General features: G+C 42.1%; 2 protein-coding genes across 7 annotated transcripts in view; one reads left to right on the top strand and one right to left on the bottom strand.

Annotated features, from left to right (window-relative positions):
* LOC139464043 (thrombospondin type-1 domain-containing protein 7A-like) overlaps positions 1-12,414 on the bottom strand; it is a 402,501-nt gene that overhangs the window by 230,146 nt on the left and 159,941 nt on the right. The gene's annotated exons all lie outside the window — the stretch shown is intronic.
* Positions 7,487-9,937, top strand: LOC139463653 (sericin 1-like). The gene is made up of 3 exons (XM_071244914.1): positions 7,487-8,272; positions 8,447-8,899; positions 9,008-9,937. Exons 1-3 carry the CDS (start codon positions 7,487-7,489, stop codon positions 9,935-9,937), a joined length of 2,169 nt encoding a protein of 722 aa, XP_071101015.1.

Raw genomic sequence — 12,414 nt, 5'->3', positions numbered from 1 at the left:
TGATGTAATAGAGGTAGGGTATTTGATTGAATTATGCTATCAACGAAATGCGTTTTAAAAATTGCATTTATGAAGAAAATATTCATTGGAAGATAGCAATAAACATTTACTGAAACATAAAAGTGTTAAACACAGAAAGTTGATGATGTTCTATATTGACTGCCAAAGCTCTTCAAAGATTACCGAGCAATTACACTGAATGTATGCACATACAAATCGGCAGAAGAAACCTAGCAGTTGAATTATGCTGACAAAAAATGACTTCTGGATAATACAATAACATTTTGTAACCATTTGAAGAAAATTATTTCCATCAATTGATTTCATGCATGAAAATAATGAGAATTCATAAAAACCAAACAAATGGGTATTCATTTTCTCAAGTGTGAGCCTTTGGAGTCTTCATCCCGATGATTCACGTTTCAGCAGTAATGAAATAATTACAAGTGAAGGAATGATCAGTGGTGCTTGCATTCCGTCCTAGCCGTCTTACACTTGTGGAGCTTCTCAATTATGTTCCTTGCTATAGCTGGAAAGTAAGATGTCTGTAATCAGTGCCTCCCATACTGTTTAGTAAAGTAAGGTTGAGCCAAATTGATCCCCTGGTCTTCGTACAAGCTTCCGACTTTTCATTTTGTTTGTGGTTAGTAATGGTTACTAAGGACTAAAACTGGTCTAGATCAGGCCCTAACATAAATGGACACCAATGCAAAAAAAGATAGAATGCATGTTAGAATGTTATGTTTTATTGGACAAAACTAAATACAGGCTGGGAAGACAGTGGTCTGGAATTAGGTTTTCAACTTACAATAACATATATCATGGGCAGATACAGAGGGGGTGTGCCGGGGTGCGCACCCCCCTTTTTATTTCGAAAAAAATCTTTATTTCTGTATAAATTACCACCAAAGACAATAAATAGATCTTAATTGTGCACCCCCCTTTTTAAAAAAAGCTGTATCCGCCCATGTATATACATTTTTTTTCTTGATGTATCATCTGTTTGTAGTTTGTGCTGCAGACACTGAACTATCTATCTGGCCTGATACTATGTGACAACGTATGTAGAAACTAAGACATAAGAGGGACAAAACACTTTCCATAATCTTAAGAAATCTCTGCTACAAGCAGAAGCCATAGTACTGTTCTGACCAATCATGAGCAATTGTTTATGAATCACTATCTTTTTTTTTCTGTGCTTTTATAAGGTTTTAAAAAGCTAGCATACATTATTGTATTTTGCTTGACATTTATATTGCATCTGTTGTAATTTTAACATCTGCCAAGAGAAAATATATTTTGGTGTTCCAAATAGGTTTTTCCAGTATATTTACACCCAGTATGGCACTGCCTGCAGCAAGGAGGCACTCAAGTGATGACAAGGAGAGCTGAACATGGACACTGCCTACTGCCCCATGGAGACTGTTCCTCCCTACAAGTCAGCTTCATCATGTCTGCTGTAACTGATCAGGCCTGGACCACACAAACCAATTGCTGAAAGCATTCATGAGCAATTGCAAGGGACTACATGACACAAACTCATACAGTGATGACTGCTTTCTAAGGCTGTCTAAAACAGTGAGTTGGGTGTTACACCATCGTGAACAGTTCTTCAGATATAATTATCACGACGTATCAGCGTAAGAAAAGTAATTCAACATATGCTTTCTACCTGACCTTCCCACATGTTTATCATGTCATTAAAAACTTGTAACGATTGGTTGACCATCTCTACATGAATCTGACCGCCTCCGTGGTCTAGTGGTAGAGCATCCGCCCGGAGAGCGGAAGGTCCGGGGTTCGACGAGTCATACCAAAAGATGTTAAAAGATGGTACTTGTTGTTACCCTGTCTGGCGCTCGGCATTAAGGGGCTAAAACAAGGACTGGTCGGCTCGGAGTCAGTATACTGTGTCTGAGTGGGGTATTCATGTTAAACTGCGGCATGGTATCTCAGTGAGCTAGCACTATAAATTGGCATCAGTCCAGACTAGTACAAGCAGCCACACAAACACACACACATACATGCACATTGCTATATAAGTGCAAAACAATCTTGGACGCGATGTTAAACCCCATTTCACCTCACCTACATGAATCTAAAGGCCTACTTGGTTGGAACTTCATCACCACACTTTGTGATTCTATTATTCAAAGACCTAGTGTTGTACATTTGGAATTATGGCATGAGTGTATAGTATTGTTTGTCCACGTATTTGATACGGGTATTTGACTAGTTGTCATCCGTACAAAATGCCTATATGTCATCTATCTGCAGGACAGTGGATGCAACTCTGTACAGTTAAAACAAGCTCATACCAGACCACTTGGCCTCCATGGCCTGGAACACCAAAGATCGAATCCCATGAAGGAATATACTTGTCTGATGTTCAACCTGGAGTCATGCAAGTGAGGGTTCAGTGCTGTTCAGTAATCATCCAAACACCATGAGGAATTATTTATCTTATCTCCAACTCACCAACTGAAACTAGATATGAATTAATCACAGAATTGACATGAAAAACCTGCACATGACAGCCGGTTGTTCCCTGAGTACAATTAACCTGAGAAATCTAACACTTTTCTACATCATTATAAAGTATTCATTCTGACAGGTGAGTAGCTTCCCTGGATTGGAGGCTCTGCAACTACTACTACTACTTGCAAATATTAACTGACTTGTTTGTGTTATTATTGTAACACAATAACACAACTAATGGATCTATATTTACAGCAACTCTTGCCTGCTTGCTTCAGCATGTACAAGAAAGAAATATGGTTATAAAAAGGAATTACCCACATGTGATGGTTAATTTAAATTGATTGAAGTTTCCTGAATATATTTGTAAAACTAGCAGCTTGTATATTTAAACTTCAGTTTGAGTTCAGATCTTAATTACCTTTCGTCTTCATAGGTGTAGACTAACATGTACGTCTCCCCTATTTCTACTCTTCATGATCAAATGCATCATAATGAAAACATAAACCTACCTTTTGCTAAAGTATAAGTAGAAATTGTTGAGAAATGTTGAGAAATGTTGAATTTTGTATGCTTTCTAAGTAATCATAAGACAACTTTAAGTCTGGTGCAAATGAACTGACATAAAATCAACATGTTACATACTCACTTACAAGCACATAATTTGATAGGGTTAAGCACAACCTCGTGTACGGCTGTTGGCAAGTCCCACGGGATCAGACAGATTCACAAATATCAAGATTTTATTATTTTATTATAGCTGGAAAGACTCCTAAACATGTCTTCAAGGTACTCACAAGTCTCAGATTAGTGGAACTTTTTCACACAGTTTCACCTAAGTGGCCTCAGATTCCTGGCAATTTCACAAATATTTGGAAATGTCTGAGTAGTACAAATAGAAGATAAAGCGACGAATTCATTTTTACAATTTACATTGATCTACTATGAATATTTATATGAACAAACCTGTATCAGTATGTCAAATATTGTTAATTAATTCTTAATTTGTGATGATTTTGTACTTTTTGAGCAAACAGACAAGATTTATTTGCAGCTCTATCAATGTTGAAATGTATTTAGTCACCACAAAGTATTCAGTGGTTTGACTTTAAAATATCTGCCTATTTCAGTTGAATGAACATTCAACTTGACTTAGTTTAATAATCAGAATATCCTATTTTCTTTGTATTTATTTCTTTATTTCTTTCTTTCTTTCTTTCTTTATTTATATTTTTTTGGGTGGAGTGGGGGGTTGGGGGGTTGGGGGTGGGTGGGTGGGGCAGTTGTTGGAATATAGCCACAGGTTTGTAACCAGCCAATTTCCATGTTTGACTTTCCAGTTTCCAAAACTGTGTGGTTGTTGAACTTATACAAAGATTATGTTTTAAGGACAGAGCAAATACACTAGAAAAACCTGCACCAAGCTTTAGCGGAGTTACAACAGCTACAGTGAAGTTTTGAGTTTGTGTGTTGTTCAAGGAGAAAGTATCCACACTCCACCACTCACATTTAACACAGGCGGTGTTGTACCCTTGAGGTTGAGGCAGTAGTGAACTCGATTGGTTGAGGCAATGGTGTACCCCAGTGGTTGAGGCAGTAGTGAACTCGATTGGTTGAGGCAATGGTGTACCCCAGAAGTTGAGGCAATGGTGTACCCCAGAAGTTGAGGCAGTGGTGTACCCCAGAAGTTGAGGCAGTGGTGTACCCCAGAAGTTGAGGCAGTAGTGAACTCGATTGGTTGAGGCAATGGTGTACCCCAGTGGTTGAGGCAGTGGTGAGGTGAACCCGATTGGTTGAGGCAATGGTGTACCCCAGTGGTTGAGGCAGTAGTGAACTTGATTGGTTAAGGCAATGGTGTACCCCAGTGGTTGAGGCAATGGTGTACCCCAGTGGTTGAGGCAGTGGTGAGGTGAACCCGATTGGTTGAGGCAATGGTGTACCCCAGAAGTTGAGGCAGTGGTGTACCCCAGAAGTTGAGGCAGTGGTGTACCCCAGAAGTTGAGGCAATGGTGTACCCCAGAAGTTGAGGCAGTGGTGTACCCCAGTGGTTGAGGCAGTTGTATACCCCTGAGGTTGAGGCAGTGATCAGGGCAAATCTGTGACTCAAACCAATGATTGTAGGTTCCTGGCAGGGCTAAGGCAGACAACTCTGGACAGTGAATTGTGGCCCCTGAGACAACTAGGCCGCACAACAAGAAATCACCAACTCAAATACTTAAAAGTTTACACTACAAGAAATCTCCAACTGAAATATTTAAGTATTTCCACAACAAGAAATCACCAACTGAAATACTTAAAAGTTTACACTACAAGAAATCTCCAACTGAAATATTTAAGAATTTCCACTACAAAAAATCATCAACTGAAATAGTGAAGCCTTTCAACTCCGCAATATTCAAGAGTTTCCACTTCAAGAAATCACTGTACAAAGACAACCAAACTGAGAGGCCATATGACAGAACAGCAACATTTCAGCTCAGACACCAACAAACAACAAAGATGTCATAATGAAGCATCCAAAATATTTTTCCCAGGGTCAGTGGGTTATTTATGCAGTCCTCCTGGCATGAACTGCCTGTGTCAGGTACACATGAAGTATTTGAATCGACTTCCTCTCAGTCTATACCACTGTGTTTCTGCCCTTGCAGACCAACACACCGAGAGCCTGAACCTCGAGCACAGGTGGAGGCAGTCAGTCAAGATGTCTGTGTTCCACCTGATGACAGGAATGCTTCCCTCACTATGTAAACAAGAGGCTTGGAGGGGAGGAAGGCACTGAGCTGCTTACAAAACAGAAAATTAGTGATTTTTGTACGATTGGCCATCTCATGACCAGACTGATTTGGCAGAAGTGGGTCATTCACTGACAGGAATGACAATTTACTTTTTTCCAGTAGAATATATGAATTCGGAAATGTTTATGTAACACAATAGGAATTCTACATATATTCCTGTGAAAAAAATACTAAAAGAAGTTATTTCATAGTAAGGCCAAAATCATCAAGCATACTTTTGACTTTTTAGCTTTGGTTTTTAGTTTCTGTAGCCTACAATGATCAGGTGAGCTATTTTACAGGTTCCTAAACCAACTAAATTTTAATGGCAGCACATACAATCTTCAGCTACCTCAGGGATATCAAATGTATTCTACATACACTTGAACCATTGCCATGGAAATATAACCATGGTATTCACATAAAGAATTGGGGTCCAATAAACAGTAAGCAGAAAGGGCATATATGTGGATGACTCTAGAGACTTGCCATCAACAGAAGGCATGTTCTAAAACAAACTCTATTGTGTACTGGGCTTTTCAGGGATGTCAATCAACTCACTCACTCACTCACTCACTCACTCACTGTTTTGCTCTAAAAGGTATGGTGGAGGGGGCACATAGGTGGCCTCTCGCACCACAATTTGCTGTGCAGTGTTACCTCCCTTAGCAATGTCAGGATCTGCTGCTAAGGGGTTCAAATCACAGTAGATTTGTCCTGATTGTGTAAATTGCCTAGATTATATCAGTACAATACCTGAGTTTGTGGATTGAACTCTACAACATATGCAGTTTAGAGTGGCATCACTCACTCACTCACTCCATGGGTAACTATCATATCACAGAACCTCAATGTATGCAGAACTAGGCAGTAATTAAGAATTGATTGCTTACAGAACAAATATATCAGAAAACCAGTCAATGTTGCATCCAGGTCCATCAAGGAAGGCTCCAAATAAAGAAAACTACATTGTAGATATGATGCATGTACAATGTGTGGAAGAAGGGGCCTGTCCCACTTCTACCTATGCTGATGATCAACTGTGCATAATCAGGCTGAATTGACCCATATATTGAAAGAAAACTGAAGCATAAAACACTATACATAATAAAGCCAACACAGCTAGCCTACATCCGATTGCACTCACTGTGGTTTCCATGACGTTGGATGCAGATAATGTAATCACTTTCTTAATGAACACAACTATGAAGATATGCGCTAAAGAAAATGAAAACCACATGAAGCAATTACATCTTAATTATCTTGAATGGCACCACATAAGAACCACAACAACATATCAAAAAGCTTAAAATATTATGACCAGCATGAATAAACAGATTGTTCCTGTCTATAAGCAAAGAGGTGATTAAGGTGTGAATATTTACAGAGGTCTGACTTTCATGTGTCTATAGGCCCTAGATGAGTCAAGTGCCACTGCCCCAGCATTGTCGGATCTCCTTACTCATTCCCAGCCAGCACAAGGGCTCCTTCTCATTCCTGTGTGCGTAGATGAAACTGAAGCAGTGCTTACAGGTCTATAATGTCTGGTCTGGGTTTGGCACAGCACCGTATGGATAGAGATATTCGCATATCTTTTCTGAGCACGCTAGGATTCTTCAACAAGTCTTCAATGAGTCTTCAGCAAGTCTTGAACAAGTCTTGAACAAGTCTTCAACGAGTCTTCAACAAGTCTTCAATGAGTCTTCAACAAGTCTTCAACAAGTCTTCAATGAGTCTTCAATGAGTCTTCAACAAGTCTTCAATGAGTCTTCAACACGTCTTCAACAAGTCTTCAACGAGTCTTCAACAAGTCTTCAACAAGTCTTCAACAGCTACATATATGCTGCTGCTTATTTCATAGGTGTTAGGTGACAAACTCAAATAACTCCTGACAAGGGTTAGTATGGTGTTTTCTCAGCTCTTGAAAATTGATCTTTGCAAACTTTTTCTGTCCTCCTTAAAAGTTTAGTTCTAAGTTAAAAACAATTGCAAGTGTTGAACTAGAATGTCAGATCCCTTAGCCTCATTTGAAATGACCGGTCAGTACAACAGCAGCATGCATAGCTTCTATACTTAAACTAATAATTAGTCCTTGAAATATAGTTATCTTATTTTAAAATATATATCTACAAAATAAAAAGTAAAATCCAAACAGAGCCTTGAACATTGATTAATTCTAGGGCAGACAACATAGACTAGCCAAATTATTCCCAATGTGAGGCAATCTTTGAGCAATGTCAAGTCATGGTGTGTCACCCATTGTGAGGCAGTCAAGTCATGGCCTGTCACCCAATGTGAGGCAGTCTAGTCATGGCCTGTCACCCAATGTGAGGCAGTCAAGTCATGGCCTGTCACCCAATGTGAGGCAGTCTAGTCATGGTGTGTCACCCAATGTGAGGCAGTCTAGTCATGGCCTGTCACCCAATGTGAGGCAGTCAAGTCATGGCCTGTCACCCAATGTGAGGCAGTCTAGTCATGGTGTGTCACCCAATGTGAGGCAGTCTAGTCATGGCCTGTCACCCAATGTGAGGCAGTCAAGTCATGGCCTGTCACCCAATGTGAGGCAGTCTAGTCATGGTGTGTCACCCAATGTGAGGCAGTCTAGTCATGGCCTGTCACCCAATGTGAGGCAGTCTAGTCATGGCTTGTCACACAATGTGAGGCAGTCTAGTCATGGCCTGTCACACAATGTGAGGCAGTCAAGTCTTGGCCTGTCACCCAATGTGAGGCAGTCTAGTCATGGCCTGTCACCCAATGTGAGGCAGTCAAGTCATGGCCTGTCCCCCAATGTGAGGCAGTCTAGTCATGGCCTGTCACCCAATGTGAGGCAGTCTAGTCATGGCCTGTCACCCAATGTGAGGCAGTCTAGTCATGGCCTGTCACCCAATGTGAGGCAGTCTAGTCATGGCCTGTCACCCAATGTGAGGCAGTCTAGTCATGGCCTGTCACCCAATGTGAGGCAGTCTAGTCATGGCCTGTCACCCAATGTGAGGCAGTCTAGTCATGGAGTGTCACCCAATGTGAGGTAGTCTAGTCATGGCCTGTCACCCAATGTGAGGCAGTCTAGTCATGGCCTGTCACCCAATGTGAGGCAGTCTAGTCATGGCCTGTCACCCAATGTGAGGCAGTCAAGTCATGGTGTGTCACCCATTGTGAGGCAGTCAAGTCATGGCTTGTGACCCAATGTGAGGCAGTCTAGTCATGGCCTGTCACCCAATGTGAGGCAGTCAAGTCATGGTGTGTCACCCAATGTGAGGCAGTCTAGTCATGGTGTGTCACCCAATGTGAGGCAGTCTAGTCATGGCCTGTCACCCAATGTGAGGCAGTCTAGTCATGGCCTGTCACCCAATGTGAGGCAGTCAAGTCATGGCTTGTCACCCAATGTGAGGCAGTCAAGTCATGGCTTGTCACCCAATGTGAGGCAGTCTAGTCATGGCCTGTCACCCAATGTGAGGCAGTCTAGTCATGGCCTGTCACCCAATGTGAGGCAGTCTAGTCATGGCCTGTCACCCAATGTGAGGCAGTCAAGTCATGGCTTGTCACCCAATGTGAGGCAGTCTAGTCATGGCCTGTCACCCAATGTGAGGCAGTCAAGTCATGGCTTGTCACCCAATGTGAGGCAGTCAAGTCATGGTGTGTCACCCAATGTGAGGCAGTCAAGTCATGGCTTGTCACACAATGTGAGGCAGTCAAGTCATGGCTTGTGACCCAATGTGAGGCAGTCAAGTCATGGTGTGTCACACAATGTGAGGCAGTCAAGTCATGGCTTGTCACCCAATGTGAAGCAGTCAAGTCATGGAGTGTCACCCAATGTGAGGCAGTCAAGTCATGGCTTGTCACACAATGTGAGGCAGTCAAGTCATGGCTTGTCACACAATGTGAGGCAGTCAAGTCATGGAGTGTCACCCAATGTGAGGCAGTCAAGTCATGGTGTGTCACACAATGTGAAGCAGTCAAGTCATGGCTTGTCACACAATGTGAGGCAGTCTAGTCATGGTGTGTCACCCAATGTGAGGCAGTCTAGTCATGGCCTGTCACCCAGTGTGAGGCAGTCTAGTCATGGCCTGTCACCCAATGTGAGGCAGTCTAGTCATGGCCTGTCACCCAATGTGAGGCAGTCAAGTCATGGCTTGTCACCCAATGTGAGGCAGTCAAGTCATGGCTTGTCACCCAATGTGAGGCAGTCTAGTCATGGCCTGTCACCCAATGTGAGGCAGTCTAGTCATGGCCTGTCACCCAATGTGAGGCAGTCTAGTCATGGCCTGTCACCCAATGTGAGGCAGTCAAGTCATGGCTTGTCACCCAATGTGAGGCAGTCTAGTCATGGCCTGTCACCCAATGTGAGGCAGTCAAGTCATGGCTTGTCACCCAATGTGAGGCAGTCAAGTCATGGCCTGTCACCCAATGTGAGGCAGTCAAGTCATGGCTTGTCACCCAATGTGAGGCAGTCTAGTCATGGCCTGTCACCCAATGTGAGGCAGTCAAGTCATGGCTTGTCACCCAATGTGAGGCAGTCTAGTCATGGCCTGTCACCCATTGTGAGGCAGTCAAGTCATGGCTTGTCACCCAATGTGAGGCAGTCTAGTCATGGCCTGTCACCCAATGTGAGGCAGTCTAGTCATGGCTTGTCACCCAATGTGAGGCAGTCTAGTCATGGTGTGTCACCCAATGAGAGGCAGTTGTAAAGTCAAGTCTAGTATTCAAATCCATACTCAGCAGATCCTGCACAGATAAGGGTCGTAACTCTAAAATGTGAATGTGTATCGCTATGTGTCAGACAACTTGGCTTCCCATGTCGCCAAACCTTCAAGAGATGTGTGCATGCCACCATATCATAGTTCAGGCAGGATGAAATAGTTCCAACACAAAGTGATATTTCACTCGAGTGCAATATTGATTTGATATTTTGGGATAAATACATTATTTCATCACTAGATACAAAATACCATGCCGTATTCACCAGGATGGGCTGTATATCACCCCTCCTCCTGGCTCCATCTGTGGAACTAGTGCACTGACATGTCCAGATGTTGCACAATGGTGTCAGCTTCATCCATGTCTCCATCAGTCATGATGTGGATCTCGGTGGTAATAACTGATTCTCACTTCAGATTCTAATGTTCTAAACAATGAGTGTATGAATCATGGAGATTTGGACCAAACACAGTTCTTGATATTGATAACCATCTTGATTCTCTACTGATTTTGAAAATATTGTCATGTGTTCCTGTGTCCAGGTCACAAATCAGGTTAAGTAAAGCAAGATTGGTTGTAATGAGTGAGTGAGTTTGGTTTTACGCCGCTTTTAACAATATTCCAGCAATATCACGACGGGGGACACCAGAAATGGGCTTCACACATTGTACCCATGTCGGGAATCGAACCTGGGTCTTCGGCGTGACGAGCAAACGCTTTAACCACGGGGCTACCCAACCGCCCCCAAGATTGGTTGTAGTTGAATAGGTGACCGCTTTTGGCAAATTGACTCATCATCCTTGGTGTTGCTAGGGATTCCTACCTGCTCCACACTGAAGCAGATGTACGAGGGCTGGTCAAAAAGTTCTAAGCCTGACTAACTTTCAACTATGGGCCATAACACAGTGACCCACTCAATGTAGTACATTGTTCGAGTAGTTCATTGCAAGTGTATTTGGTCTGTTGCGGCGGTTTGTAGATTAGTGACAACCAGTCGAACATGATAAGGGTCCCAAATGGACACAGAAATGGAACAAGAACGAGTACTGAGCAATCATCACATCTGTTTACTTTAGAGAAAGGTACTCCCCAAGAAATTCATGACCACATGTCACAAGTGTTTGGGGACAAGTGTCCTAGCTAATCCACTGTTACACGTTGGGCTGCAAGCCTTGATGATGACCCTTGGTATGGATGTCCCATAACTTCCATCAATGAAGATTCAATCAAGAAGATAGAAAAACTTATACTGTCAGATAGAGACGTATTACCATTGCTAAACTTGAGGAAGACACAGGTCTAAGCCATGGATCCATTGAAACTATTACTCATGAACATTTACAGATGAATAAGATGTCTGCTCGTTGGGTTTCTAAATTCTGATCAGATGTAAAAAAAGAACTGACATTTCCAGAGAAAAGATAGAGCTAATTGAGGGGTATTTCAATGTGGGTTGGTAGGCTTCCTCACCCTCCATTCTTGCCAAACCTGGCACCAAGTGATTTCCACCTGTTTCCTAAACTGAAAGAACACCTTCGTGGAAAGCGCTATGATGACACCAATGACCTCAAAGCTGCCAGGGAGCTGAGAATGAAACTTGAGAGCACACTGATCCATTTTGTAGTGCTTTGAACATGCTTTAGTGTGTGGATTGGAAACATACACATTAAAACTAATCATTCATTTATAAATATCAAGCAATAAAAGTAGGACTTAGGACTTGTTTTTATGGACAGAAAGGTTCTGTTTGATTCCATGATGAAAGTGTATTATTGCTGGAGATTTGAACAAAACAAGTGAAAACCATCTTGATGCTTTACAGATTCGAGAAAATACTGTCACTAGTATCTCATTGTTCATTTATAAATGTCAAGCAATATCAGCTCAGTATGATATAGGACCTGTTTGTATGGGTTGGACTCTGTGATGAAGCTGATAAGAACATCAAGCTCAGTGTGATGAGTAAATGTCAGGAGTCTACAACATGTACGTGAGGAGTGTGTTTATCTGTGTAGGGGAAGAAATCAGTAGCTTGCCAATAAACCATATTTTCATTTGAAAAGCTTGTGTTAGGGAAGATGATTGCTTACTTGGAAACTAATGCCATTAAAACATCTGGTGAGGTGTTGTAACTTTTTACCTTATACTCATCAGTACCTGCTCGGGAACATCCATTTCATGAACTGTCATGATTTGAAAAAAGATAATTATGAAGCCCATGAACAACAAGCCAATTTGTAGTTTTCTTTTTACGTCATGCTGTTCACACTGTAGATAGACAACGGAAATGCATGTGTTGCAAGAATTAATGAGTGAGTGAGTGAGTATGGTTTTACGCCGCTTTTAGCAATATTCCAGCAATATCACGGCGGGGGACACCGGAAATTGGCTTCACACATTGTACCCATGTCGGGAATTGAACCTAGGTCTTCGGCGTGTCGAGCCAATGCTTTAACCACTAGGCTAC

Source organism: Haliotis cracherodii, unplaced genomic scaffold (genome assembly GCF_022045235.1).
Source record: "Haliotis cracherodii isolate W230 unplaced genomic scaffold, xgHalCrac1.p SCAF_16, whole genome shotgun sequence".
NCBI classification, from domain to species: domain Eukaryota; kingdom Metazoa; phylum Mollusca; class Gastropoda; order Lepetellida; family Haliotidae; genus Haliotis; species Haliotis cracherodii.
The sequence above is the reverse complement of the archived record's forward strand: the minus strand, read 5'-3'. Positions and strand labels throughout refer to the sequence as shown.